General features: G+C 44.7%; 1 protein-coding gene across 2 annotated transcripts in view; it reads right to left on the reverse strand.

The window, feature by feature from the left end:
* PSMA1 (proteasome 20S subunit alpha 1) overlaps positions 1-14,091 on the reverse strand; it is a 143,120-nt gene that overhangs the window by 97,691 nt on the left and 31,338 nt on the right. For both annotated transcript variants that reach the window (XM_078681017.1, XM_078681016.1), the window contains exons 4-5: positions 13,976-14,079; positions 1,235-1,323 (exon numbers count right to left, since the gene is read on the reverse strand). In XM_078681017.1, coding sequence (XP_078537143.1) covers positions 1,235-1,323; positions 13,976-14,079 — 193 coding nt within the window. The remainder of the gene's footprint in view (positions 1-1,234; positions 1,324-13,975; positions 14,080-14,091) is intronic.

A 14,091-nucleotide genomic window follows, 5' to 3' on the forward strand; every position in this document is an offset into this window, starting at 1 on the left:
ACAGACAATTGGCTCTGCAGTGCGACCGCCACATTATGATGCGGTGGTTGGAGGCACCGACCGCTGCTTTTCCGACAGGTTCAAGGCAGCGGTCCGTGTGTAATCGCTACTATTGGGGTGATGCCTGCTCAGGTACCGCTGTGGGGACCACGATGTCCCTTTACAACAGCCTTTTATGGCGGACTGACCACCGTAGAAAGGCTGTTGGAAAGGGACTTTGGGAGCACCTAGCAGGACACCAGTCACCCCTTGGCCTCCACAATGGGGTCCGTGGGGCACCCGTGGTGCCCTCCTAAACATCCATGCATTTTTCCTGCTGCGGCCCGTAGTACAAGCTGCAGTAGGAAAAATACACTTTCCGACCGCCGTGAAGGCAGTCGCATTGTAATTGAGAAAGCAGGACCTCCAGCTACTTGTCGGGTGGTCCCGTTTCCGACACTCGACTGACCGGGGCATCATAATCCAGCCCAAATAGTGGTATAAACAATATGGCTGCCTTTTTATTTTGCAAGGGCCGGCATTATAAGATAATATAGTATTTTGTCAAAGCCATGTACTACGATATATAATTATCGCAGTATACTACAGCCCAAATTATCATTACGTTTTTGTTCCTTATAGATGAAAAGCTACATGAACCTATTCAGATTTTAAAAAAATCAAAAAGGACCCTCCCTACCCCATAATCTATATTCCTGCCAAATTTCATGTAAATCAGTCCCACCCTTTAGTCGTTACATCGGAGTAAAATGTCTGTAGAGAATTAATTGATGGAAAAATATATTTTGGGACCTCTCTTTTTTCACCCTCTCAACTAATCATTGTGGAACTTTGCATTATCAGCCAATCCAGAAAAACGTATAGGTCTGCAAATCCGTGGCAATTCATCAAACAGTGGTAAAGTTATATTCAATCAAAAATCAGAGGGATTGTTATCGCTCAGAATCCTAACTATAACTACTACCACTCAGAAAAATAAATACAAACACACACACTTTCCATATGAAAAAGTAAGCCTGTGGGTGAGGTGGTGATGTAATACTGTGTTTCACAGTACTCCGGCCCCATCTACATATCCTAGGAGAACAACAAAATAAGTGGCGGTTTCATGATAAAAAGAAAACGAGATGCCAGTTTTTATGCGCAACTTCATAAATAGGAAGAATGTGATAGAACATTCCTACAGAGGTCAAAAATAATCAATGCATTAACAGTTTTTACAGACAAAGGATACTGCTTCCAATGAGGGACACTAGGCGAGACACTGGGAGAGGCCGGTCAAAAATAAAGCGTGAATCCAGACACTCTTGACGCATGAAGTTGCTGTTTGAAGGGGGAAAAAAAACAACAAGTATTACAAAATGCTTCTCTGTATTCGGTCAATAAAAATAAAATGAAACACTGTTTGAATCAAAAAAAGGCTTGTTTGATTGGTTCGGGGGAAGAACAGGAATATGAGCTAGGTTACACATGTAATCGGTAAAAGGCATTATTGCCTACACACTGCCAACCACTACAGTAATGTTTACTCTGCACTGGATTTTTGTGTGTTCTGTCAAATACTAGGTTTTATTCATTCATTTATTTAGGACAAAAACACTAACAAAGAGTTTACAAAAATGCAAACTGCTAATGTACCAAAACTCTTCTCCAAAAGTTACTGGTAATATGTATAAGCCCCTCCATTACCAATTCCCTCCAATTGTATGCCCCTGATGGTGTAAAAGGAAACAGAAGACTTTACAATCGTGCACAATTATGTCAGCCTGTTTGCCAGACGAAGGAGATTTTCTAAACAGCTCCTGCTCACATATTTCACTTTGATACAGAGTGTAGATAGCTGGCTCTTTGGATAGTTGACCAAAATGAAGTACACTGTGTAAAGAGTCCAGGCATACCCCAACTGGTTTACAGAGGCACAAATTGATAGCCCAAATGCCCTCCTTTATGGTGGAGTGGGCGACCTGTTACGCTTAGCAGAGGGCTGTGCTCAGCATTTACTGCACACACAAAGGCAGTAAGTGAGAGACACACTCAAAGAATTTATAAAAATAATAGATTTTTAAAGGAATTTAGGTAGCAAAATCATTGGACTCAACTAAGTACTTCAAAAGTTCCCACTTAGTGGAATATCTGGAGTTGAAATGTTATTCTATGGGGAAAAACATACTGCATTCTGGCACTTATCAGTGACTTACAGGACCCTTCTCCTGGGCTTAAGGTGAGTTTGGGTCCAGGTCCTAGGCAACACCAACAGGTCACCTCGGTAAGCATTGGGGCGGCCAGATATAGAGGTGCATTTCAGCATTAGGTGCCCGTTCACTTCAATGGGGGACGGTCCAGTCGATAAGAGGCTGCAAGCTTGGACTGGAGGGCCAGACCCACACGGAGGCTTAGTCCTTGAGATGCGTAGGGACATCGCTGGTCCACTTCTCCTTGGGCTGTAAGGATTGGGTTCAGAGGTGTCTAAGTGTCGGGTCCGTGCTGCAGGAGACACTTGCAGTTGAGGGGTCCTGCACAAAGAGGCTGCAGGCAGCGACTGAGAGACCAGTTTAAGCAAACCAATGGGTGGGCTCAGCCTTTGAGGATCTCAGGACCCCATAGCACTGTCACCTCCCTCGGACTCCGGGTGTGGGACACAGATGCAGAGGTACTCTGAGGTGTCGTGGCGGCAGTCGGGAGCACAATCTTTGTCTTGGTTCTGCAAAAAAGGGGCAAACAGGGCCAACAAGGCCGCTCTGATGAGGGTCTTACTGTCTCTGGAATCTCTCGACGTACATGTCTTCCTCACTGTTGATGTCTGGTCACAACAAACCTTGGTTGTTGCAAGGGGTCCGGTATTGGTACTGTGTAGCGCTGGTCGGTCCTATCATCCTAACACTTGGAGGGAGGATGGATCCGACCTGTGGAAGCACGGCGGCCTCTTCCTGGGCAACTGCAGCATTGGTAGTTCCGGTAAGCAGCAGGACGGTGAACCGGACTTTGCTTCTTTGGTGCCACCGGCTTATGGGTAGTAGCTCCTCTACTGCAAGAGAGTTCTCTGGCAATTTGTGAAGCACTGGCAGCCCTCCGGGTTTCTTCGAGCCTGCACAGCAGCAGGACGAGTTAGTTTCTGCACGATGGTCAGGTGCAGCACGCAAGCTGGCAGGGATGGCGCCAAGTCAGTAGTTGCTCCTCTGTTCTCGTGTCAGCAATCTTCTTTGGCCACTGCTTCTTTGTGTCCATCGCATCTGAAGTCCTGTCATCATGTGCGCCACATAAATACTGTATTTAGGGGTGTTACAGTGAATGTCAGGTAGAAGTCAAGGGACTACATACCTTTAGGGTGACTACACCCTCTATATGACCACTTACGGTGGAAAGTAGGCATAATACTGACCAAGAGGATCTAATTTCACTAAAATCCAAGATGGTCGAATTTTCCCCAGTCGTCTTCACTTCAGGTAGCCCGCCTTAGGGGTGGTAATCACCGGAGGGTGAACACACTTCCTGACTAGCTAATTTTCCTGCCTGTTCGGGTGCCAAATGAGCCATAAGCAGGGGGTAGCATTTCCCCCGTCTAGGGGAAGCCAGGGTCGCATATCAAAGGTGATGGAGGCCTTTGAAGCCTCTTTTCTGGATATGCTGATTACTAGTCATCCTGCTTGGAGGAGGTGATAGCACTTCCTTCCAGGGCAGGCATAGTTTCAGACCTCATAGAGCATCGACTCTCACCTTCAGGGGGTCAGAAACCCATCTGTGGTGGCAGGCTGGACAGGACCAGTCAGCCAATACACTGGAGGAGGGTACGTTTTCAGGGGGGACCTCTAAGGTACCCTCTGTGTGTATGCATTAATAAATCCATCACTGGAATCAGTATGGGTTTATTAACATGAGGTGTTTGATTCCAAACACCATAGGTTTTAGTGTAGCCATTATGTAGCTGGGAAACTTGTTTTGACCAGTGCTCAGTACATACCTTAGGAAGTCGTCCCTGTTCACTTGTACGTTCAGTAATTGTACTGGCCAGCACAGGTGCAGATCTGCTCATGCAGATATGTCCTGACATATAATATAATGCACGCTGCCCTAGGGCTGTAAGGGTGGCTTACAAATATTAAATGCAGTGTTAGGGGCCATAGCACAAAGGGTGTGTGCCATGTTGTGTTATCTCTTTTTAGAGCACCTTGTCACGCAGCCTGCATGGGTTTGGTGCTGGGTCCTTTAGAGTGGCACAAGATATGCTGCGGCTCTTAGCACCTACCTACTTTAGCACTTATGCCCTGGGTACCAGGGGCACGACTTACTATGGACTTACAGAGGTGCTAAAGGCCTGGCCAAATGGGGATCAACTGTTTCAGGGAAAGAACACGGGCACTGGGGACTTGGCTGGCAGGAACCCAGTGCACTCCAGTCAAAGTTTCATCAAATAGCAGGCAAAAAGCAGGGGGGAAATACTGCAAAAAGAACTCTGTTTGCTAGACGGAGGTTCTCCACTCAGCAGGAATAGATGAGCTCCAAAGTACAAATAGAACACAAATGTACAAAAACCCAAATTAAACAAGCATTGGCACAGCCAATAGGCCTTGCCTTTGGGACCGCATAACTATTTAGCCGTGCAGCTTATTAGAGAGACAATAAACCGTCTCAATACCCTAGCAAGGTATTGAGACGGAATTAAAAAACAGTGTATTGATTCAATAGTCTATGACATTTTGCACAATAGGCTAAGTCATCTATGCATCGTGAACCAATTTGTAATAATATTCATTGCACAGGATACTGTCAGGCAGCAAGCGATTAACAATGCAATCTCTAACTCAACAGTAATGTAATGGTGAGAATAGTCTTGGACTACGGTGCATGTTAGCGCAGCCTCAACACAACATGGAGAGCTCTTGAGTGACTGACCTAGCATTGTGGGTTGATCCTGATGCTGCCAAGCACAACATCGGTACACTTTGCCGATCGCATGTGTGACTCTGGACACACAGCCATCGGGAAGGTCACCTGGCATCCCTGTCCCAGAAGAGACCTCTGCTGGCAGTGGGCTCTCCACCAGGCGCCAGGGCATGGCCTGTCTGGAGATGAAAAGGGGTAAGGGGACAAGAAAGCATCTACGCTCCCAGTGACGTCAGAAAAGGGCCACAACTCCTTCAATTCAAAGAAAGTGTCCTGTGCTTTCAGTGCCCCCTTACCCCCCGGATAGGTCAAAGAAACATCCCAACCACTTACCTACCCATTTAAACTGCCACCAGTGCGTGACTGAGGCAACAAGCGTTGGCAAAGCAAGTAGGTCTGATGCTCACATTCAAGCTCTTACAGAACAATGACACACAATAATGCAGTTTTTATAATGCATGGATGTGGTGAAGAACAGAAAGTAACAAGAGTGTACTTTTCAGATGCAAAATAGACTCTCTTGCATTCCAGTGAAGGAGGTAGAAGGGTACACCCAATAAAGAAAGGTGCGACTAAAATGCTCAAAGGGGCAGATCAAGGATGTGATGGGCAGCAGCTAAAGAATCCTGCACCTAGAAGCCAGCCGTGAAAGGATGCCAAAGCGTGACCTAAAGGCTAAAGACAATTTACAGGACAAAGAAGGCTGACCATGAATGGTGTGAGTACGCTTACATGTCAGCCTTAAGAAGGGTTATGACGTAACAAGTGTTTTTTTTCTTTTCCCATATTCATTAACTGTAGGCAGCTTCGCTGATCGACAAGTAGACATTACTCTTTTATTTGTTACAACTCATGCTGCGTGCATCCAGCATGGGCTTTGTGGCACATGGGTAAGAGCGAGAGTCTACTGTTTGTTGGTTTCAGACTTCATTGACTTTTCCCTGCTCTAGATCCTGCGCCACCTTTCATCTGCTTCTCTGCGCTTTTATTGGTTATTTTTCACTTTGTAAGAGCACTTTGACTTTGCTCCCAATGGCACAGTATTTGTACAGTTACTTCTGGATTGGCAAATTACCACGGTGCGCAAAAGCGAATGGGCAAGCTCACCTAGCAGGCACCAATCTTGCCAGGGCACAGCCGTGCCCCATACTCTGCACCGTTACAGAATAAGGGTTAACCCAACGGCGCTGGGACCTGGGTAGTAAGTGTTACATGTAAAGGGGTCCCAGTTGCAAAATCTCTTGAGCACAGAGACAGGAATTTAAAAGAGAGAAATCAAACTATTAACACTCTATTGCTTGAGTGATGTTTTTATTCACATCCTCAATTGTAGACCAGTTACATGTACATTTTTCAAAATTACAAACACATAATCCACTGTGGCCCTTTTGGTGCCCTCCCTCACTTCCCCGAATCCTCGTCCCCACTAGTCCTGATGAAGACCCCGCAGTAAGGTGCAAGCCAGCCTACACTACTGGGGTCGAAACGTCGACACACCATTTGTTTGTCCTACCCAAATGCAATAGATCATTTTTGGCTGTGTTAAATTTATTGGGATAGGAATGCATAAATGTGTAGAGATACTCTGATGGCAATTTGAATATGCCCATGTGATGTCAATTTTCAAATGTATTTATGTGACCACATGTGATTTCCTTTGAAACTCTTTTTATATCTACACCACCCTCACCAATACTTTACCGCTTTCACCTGTCCCTCCTTCCCACGCCTTCACTTTTGGGCAAATATATAAGTTTGTAATTTCGAAAAATGTACACGTAACTGGTCTACAATTGAGGATGTGAATAAAAACATCACTCAAGCAATAGAGTGTTAATAGCTTGATTTCTCTTTTGAATTTCTCCATCCTCCGCACCAGCAGGTTTAGTCTTCTCACGTCTGGTGCTTGTCGCTCTTGCACACTTGCTGTAGTGCGGTGTCTTCTTGTGATGCCGACACTGTGATGTGTTTGTGTCACCAGTGAATATTACGACGTCACCACAGTTTACGCCAGCGTTGTGCTCCTGTGACGGCCTTAATAGCTTTGTGCAGGTCTGCAGCATGAAAGAAGCCTGCTCTCCGGGTCCTTGAGCTTCCAGCCCCCCCCACACCACCCTTTGATGTCATCTTAAGTTCAGATCCTTTAGAAGACATATCTGCTGTGCTGGCATCTCTCCTGCTGCACAGCGCCCCCCTCCCTTTCAAGTAACCTGCTGTTTCTTGCTTTCAGGTACAACGAAAATGCAGAATTCATTATTTGTATTAATACTGCGGAATTCGTGCAATTTCGATAGAATATCGGCTTTACTTGAAATTCAACAATAACAGACAATTTATTATTTATTTATTTATTTGGCTTATAGAGCGCGACAGATACCCAGAAAGGGCTTCCCGGCGCTAAGCAGAATATTGAACTAGAGGGGTAGGAAAGGGTTATGAATAGGAGGCCAGAAGAGGTCACTGGTTAAAAAGCCAGGTCTTGATGGCTTTGCGAAAGTAAGAATACCTGTTTTCAAGACGGAGCGGTTGGGGAAGGGAATTCCAGAGTTTAGGGCCGAGGAGGGAGAAAGATCTGCCTCCCATCATTGCCCGACGAGTTTTAGGGACGCAGAAGAGACCTTGGGTGGCCGATCTCAGGCATCGGGCAGGCATGTAGGTGTTCACCAGGGTCTGAAGATATTTAGGAGCCTTGCCCCACTTTATCCTGTGCATGAGGCTGAGAGTCTTAAATTTGACCCTGTTTTCGATTTTTAGCCAGTGGAGTGCCTTTAGGTGGCTGGACATACGATCTCTCCTATTGCATTTACAGAGCAGCCTAGCTGCCGCATTCTGTATCAGTTGGATGCGCCTTATATTTGCCTGAGATGCCCCCAAATAAAGGACGTTCCCGTAGTCCAAGCGGGAGGTAATTAATGCATTGATCACTGTCTTTTGAATGTCACCAGGGAGCATCCATATGATCTTTCTGAGCCATCATAAAATTGTGAAACAGGTGGCTGAGAGAGCGTTCACCTGGGACTCCATGGTTAGTTCTCTGTCAATGATAAAGCCCAAATTACGGACCTGGTGCGATGGTGTTGGCAGGGGGCCCATTTCAGATGGCCAGTGTCTGGAATTCCAGAGGTTGTGGTCGGGGCCTACTATCAGAACCTCGGTTTTACTGCCATTGAGTTTGAGCATGTTTTTGTTCATCCAAGATGAAATGTTCCTAAGGCCTACCTGGAGGCGTGAAGGAATATCTTGGTTATCACTTGAAAGAGAAAAGACGATTTGGGAGTCGTCAGCATATGTGTACATGATGAGACCTGCAGATTCAGCAATCTGGGCCAACGGGGCTGCATAGAGGTTAAAAAGCAGGGGGCTTAATACTGATCCTTGTGGAACCCCGTGCGGAGAGAAATGGACCTTAGATGCCGCATTGCTGGAGGAGATTTGCAATGTCCTGAGCATCAGAAAAGATGCTATCCAATCTAGTGCCTTTCCTCTTATGCCTATCTTGGAGAGGGAAGCGAGGAGTGTATTGTGGGAGATGGTGTCAAACGCCGCGCTGAGGTCTAGAAGGATCAGCGCGGCAGTGTTACCCGTATCGACCAAATGTCGAAGGTTTTCCACAACTCCAAGTAGTGTGGTTTCCGTCGAGAATCCCGTGCGGAAACCGGATTGGGAGGGGTGCAAGGTGTTGTTTGCCTCAGTGAACTCGGTAAGATGTTCATGGACATGCTTTTCCAAGATTTTGGAGAGTGCAGGCAGGAGGGATATTGGACGAAAATTTGCCAAGATCCTGGGGTCGGCCGCTGGTTTCTTAAGGAGGGGGGAGACCATGGCATGCTTCCAAGATGACGGGACTGTGGCCGTGGAAAGGGAAAGGTTTAGGATTTGACTTAGCACGGCCAGGAGAGGAGTGTCCAAGAGTCTAAGTATAGAGATCGGGAGAGGGTCGACTGGCGACCCGGATTTGACTTTCCCTAGGATGTCCCGTAGACCTTGGACATCTATCTCGGGCCATGAAGTGAGTAGCATGTGGGACAGATGAGGTTGGACCAGGGTATCATCTGTATTGGATCTGAGGTTTTGCGTACTTGTAGATTGGGCTTGCTGTTGTATTGTTATGTCTTGATGAATGATCTCGATCTTGGAAGTGAAATATTTTGCCAGTTCCTCACACTGAAAGCGGTCAAGGGGAGGAGTTTTGGAAGAAGTATTTGCGCCTGCAAGCTCTTTTACAAGATTGAAAAGAATTTTTGATTTATTAGTAGCTTCCGATATGGATTTAGTAACGTAGTTAGATCTTGCATTCTTGCAGCCTTTATGGTAGAGCTTGAGCTCACTTTTGTAGTGTAAACTGGCAGCCGGGGAGTACTCCTTCCTCCACAGGCGTTCTAGTCGTTTACATTTAGATTTAGAGGCTTTCAGGTGCTCGTTGTACCACGGGGCAGGTGGATTGTGGGAAGTGGTTTTTTTGTGGGCTAGGGGCAAGCAGGTGTCTAAAGCATCTAGGAGCCATTTATTGATGTTGGTGGCTGCCAATTCGATGTCTCCGGTGCTTAAAATTTCCTCTGGAATAGTCAGGCTTAGTGTGGACATGAGGTGGTTAATGTCCAGATTTTCCAGTTTCTTTTGAAGGACTTAGTGGTCCCACTGGAAGGGCAGACGGCTAAGTGGTCTCCCAGATGGAATTTTATTAGATAATGGTCTGACCAATCTAAGGGCAGAGCCTGCTGGCACTGTAGCTGGGGGAGGCTGGAAAAAATGGGGTCCAAAAGGTGTCCCTTTTTGTGAGTGGGACCCGAGTTCCCTAAGAGGAGATTCATGGCGGCAAGGTCATGAAGTAAGTTTGTGCCTGGTTTATTAGCAGGATCATCAAAATGAATGTTTAGATCTCCGAGAACAGATAGATGGTTGTAGTTCACCCTTACCGAGGCAATCCAGTCCACTAGTTGGGTGGCCCAAGGTAGAGTGGGACCAGACCAGACAATATTCAAATCCTTTGGAAACATGCTGTAGAAATGTAGGTACTCACTAAAGTCACCTGCACACACTTCAGCCCGTTAATAGACCCGAGTGAAATTATAAATACATCAGCCACGTCTGTCATTTTCATAGGTGAACATTCGGGACATTCTCAGAATTTCATATTATGACAATGTTCACACTGTTTTGCACATTGAAGTCTCGTTTGTGTAGAAAATTTCCTGTGGAGTGACGTGTTCCTCTCCTAGAGGTACCCTGCTGGTGTCTCACAAGATATTGTGCACACTTGTGAGCAAGCAGTCACCCAGGCTACCTGCAAACCACATTTCACTTTAAAGGGACGAGGCTTAGATTGCACCAGCGAAAACACAGGGTAGCCCTCAGAAAGGTGTGAAGTTGTGACTGTAAACAGACGTGTTGTGAAAGCATCTGGGACTCGCATTAACTTTCCAGAAGAGTTTCCAACCGCTATGGGGCCAGGCCGGAGGCCAGTGCTATAACCCGCAGTACAAACAAGATAAAAGCACGCACATATCCACACTGCTGTAAACAGACACCTTCAAAGCCCCAGCCTTCGCCCCCTCAGAGAAGCGCACAAAATTGTAAACAGTCTTGTTAAAGGCAGCCGCTGTGGACGGAATGCCGCTGCCACACTGCGCGCCACTGCTCGCTCCAGAGAGCTAAATGCTATGGGAGTAAACATTTAGAGCAAAGGTGGGACATGCAGCCACCTATGGCTAATTGCGTGCTTTAATTTTTGAAAGCCACACGTAAAGGCCAATAGAATGTTTGGAGAAGTTTTGGGAAAGTCTGGAGTGTTTCCAAGAGGCCTTCCCATAGAGTAGTGCATGCGCGCTGCGCTAGGCTCGACCTAAAAAGGGAATACAGATTGCAAACAAGGTTGTTTCTCCTTTTAGCTTCAAATTCTGTATGGTGGTTCTATTATTGTTCATGAAACTGATTCAGTAAAACCCATCGCACATCATTTACCACCACTTAGTTACACCATACTGATGGAATCAACGAGGTCATAAAATGTAAAAATAAGCATACAAACTAGCGCACCTTCTTAGAGCTACACTTGGGAGAGCAGCGCCAAAACATTGTGACCAGTGTTTAGAAGTTGGAGTGCACATAGCATAAGACAGAACAGAACAATGAGCACATATACAACACAGCTCATACATTCCATATAGTTGGTTATAACCGAGCTCACAGTAACACTAATCATATGTAACAAACAAAAACGTAATGTCAGTTGTTCCATGCAGGTACCTCAAGCCATGTAATGCCCTTGGACAAGTGCTTCAGATCGCACTCTCATTAATTAGCCAAGCTCTCAGACATTGAACACCAAATCATGCTGCAGCAAATAAACTGAAAATTACCAACACCCACATTACTGATACTACTCAAGCAGAAAATAGTCTCAGGTCTGTGACTGAATTCTCAACATCTGGGTGTGAACAATGCCTCAATCCCAGAGTTCTGCAAGGCTGTACTAATTGAAATACAGCACTACCTAGATATATACACAACTCTGCTAACAGAAGTACAAGAATTAATTTATTGATCCATTCAAAAAAATAGATCATATTGTTCTTGATAAAGTCTAGTCAAAAGGGGGAGAGTGCCGGAGTGTTGGGAGTAAAAGAACATAAGGAGACAAAGTATTAAACTGCAGTCCAACATTTCTGGCCTGGTAACCTGGCTTACAAAGAAATTTAATTACCGACACCTCTGCAAAATATAAAACGAAGCCTTCAATAAAGCTACTGCAATTACTTCAATTTGGGGACAAAAATAGGAATTCTGAGATATGCGGTAATTATCACACTTGCTAAGCTTTTGCCTGCACAATTTCCATCACGTGAAATCACAATTCGTACAGATTAAAAAATGCACATTCACAGTCTGTAAAGCTTAAAACGGGTAAACATGCAGTACCACCACGTTATCGCCTACGCAGAGGTCTGGAGCTCAGAATGTTGCAAAAGCACCACATTCAGTACATGCAAACACACCCTGGCGGTATCAATTTTCAATGGGTGCGAATACCTATATTTGTGTAATTAAAGCTTTATAACTCTGCAGATTGCATCTATAACGTGAATCCAATAACTCAAAATCCTCCACTTTCTCAAGTTTAAGACATTTTACTCCTACTACATGAAAATAAGAGTGTAGACTTGTGAGTATAGCAACTTTGGTTAGATAACCTATTTTTCCAGTTACAAATTATTTACTTTTCCATAGTCTGGTATGCCATAGTATGCATTCCAGTACAAGCATTTATTCTAATACCAATAAGCCACTCCAAATTCTGACAACCATCAATTCGGAAGCATCAAATATTGGCATAACTGTACATCCTTAGTGGTAACTGTGTATGATTTTCTTAAGCTCTTACAATTTATTTAAAGCCAATTACTGTGTGCCTATAAAGCATATGCACAATGAAAAACAAATACTACTGTTCTTACCAAAAGCATTTAGTAGATACCTACCCTGAAGTCAACGACTCCTATCTCACTTGTAAGGTCCCAGAACATTCTGGAGCAGCCAGCAGAAATAAATGTGGCCAAATAGCCAACAACCAAAGAAAACAGGCTCTCACTTTGACACCGCAACATTCGACCCAGGCACTAAGCTCCAAAACACCACGGCCCCAGCAGGAGGTCCTGGCTGGAGACAAATGCCTACTGCTCAGAAAGCGCATGTATGGCATGCCTAATCTTGACACAATCACTGAAGGTATAATCTGAAGGGCCCAGATTTGGTAAACAGCCATGGTGGGGCAAACTACAGGTTTATTGACCTTCTGTAAAAGGTCTACCATGAAAGCCCCAGTAGGAATACAAAAAGAGAGCAACAATGGTGAGGTTAGGCTTTGGTAAAAGACTTCAATATTCTAGGTATAGTTAGGAGTCTTTTTATATCCTAAATAACCTGGTACCTTCAAACTTCTTTTCATGGGAGTGAAGCAAGGTTCAGAGGAAATCATATGTGTGCCACAAAGATGGATTTGTGTATTAGGCTACTAAAACACAAGGTCCAGAAAAAGGAAATCATTCAGACCATAACGAGACACAATCTAAATTTACTAATAAAATCATTCAAATTTATCATTTTCCAACTCATTTCTGACCTGCCTACTGGATGCCGTGATGGTAGATGAAGGGTGGACACGTTCCTTGAATTCCATCTGTAGGAATATGGCTTAGTATATGGTGCCCACTTATCCAAGTGAACCACCTTGCACTAATTCAGGCAACCCTTATGGTGATTTTAGTGGTCTTAGACAACCATAGAAAGCTCTCTAAGTGGTAGCTGTGGAGAGCAGCATTCAGGCTAATCTTGAAGGAGTGTTAAGCAGCCTGTTTAACCAGATCTAATCATGTAGTGTAGGTCAAATGAAAAGGAACCACTTAGTGTATATATGAAAATGTTTATTTATTACACAACACTCATTACCACATTGGTATATCTCCTAACCGGAGATATCAACACAAATGCACAATAATACTTCAATTGCAAATAGGTAAGTAAGCACAATACACAGTGGTCTCCAGGGGGAGACCAAACCATACACTAAAAAAGCAGAATGCGAACTGCAACCGAAGTCGGAACTTAGACCAGGAGACTCCGAGGAGCTCGGGACACAAGGAACCACCCAAGATAAATACCCAGGAACTCCACGGAGGCTGTGTATAGAAGGGAACCACAGCTGCGTACTCGATAGAAGTCAACCGAAAAGTCGCGGGTGCAGTTTTGAAGGACTTTTAACTAAACACTAATGATAAAGTGTGACCAAACTAAAATACTATCTAGCAACTTTTGTGATGGCCTATGTTGAATGAAACAGCCCTCAACACAATCACTATCATCAATTGGGACAGTTTGTCCATCTCAATTAAGAGGTGAGATATTAAATGTGTAGATTGTGAACTATAAGCCACTTGTAAGTAGAATGAGGATTCTTGCATTAGGGGTCTGAGCTTTAGTTTCCACAAACCGGCTCCTTTAATGTGAATAGAAATACATACATACATACTTCAAGTTGTAATGTGTACTAAACTGGATAACTATTTGTAACAATGCAACATTTATTTAAAGTGCTTACCATAAGAGCCTGGCATCTGCAGTCAGACCAGCAATCGAGATGCCAATGTGGTTGTCTACATTCAGAATTTTCTTCTGATGAGCAGCAAGTTCAGACTGTGCTCTCTTTATTCACAA

The sequence above is a fragment of the Lissotriton helveticus genome, chromosome 3_1, assembly GCF_964261635.1.
Source record: "Lissotriton helveticus chromosome 3_1, aLisHel1.1, whole genome shotgun sequence".
NCBI lineage: Eukaryota > Metazoa > Chordata > Amphibia > Caudata > Salamandridae > Lissotriton > Lissotriton helveticus.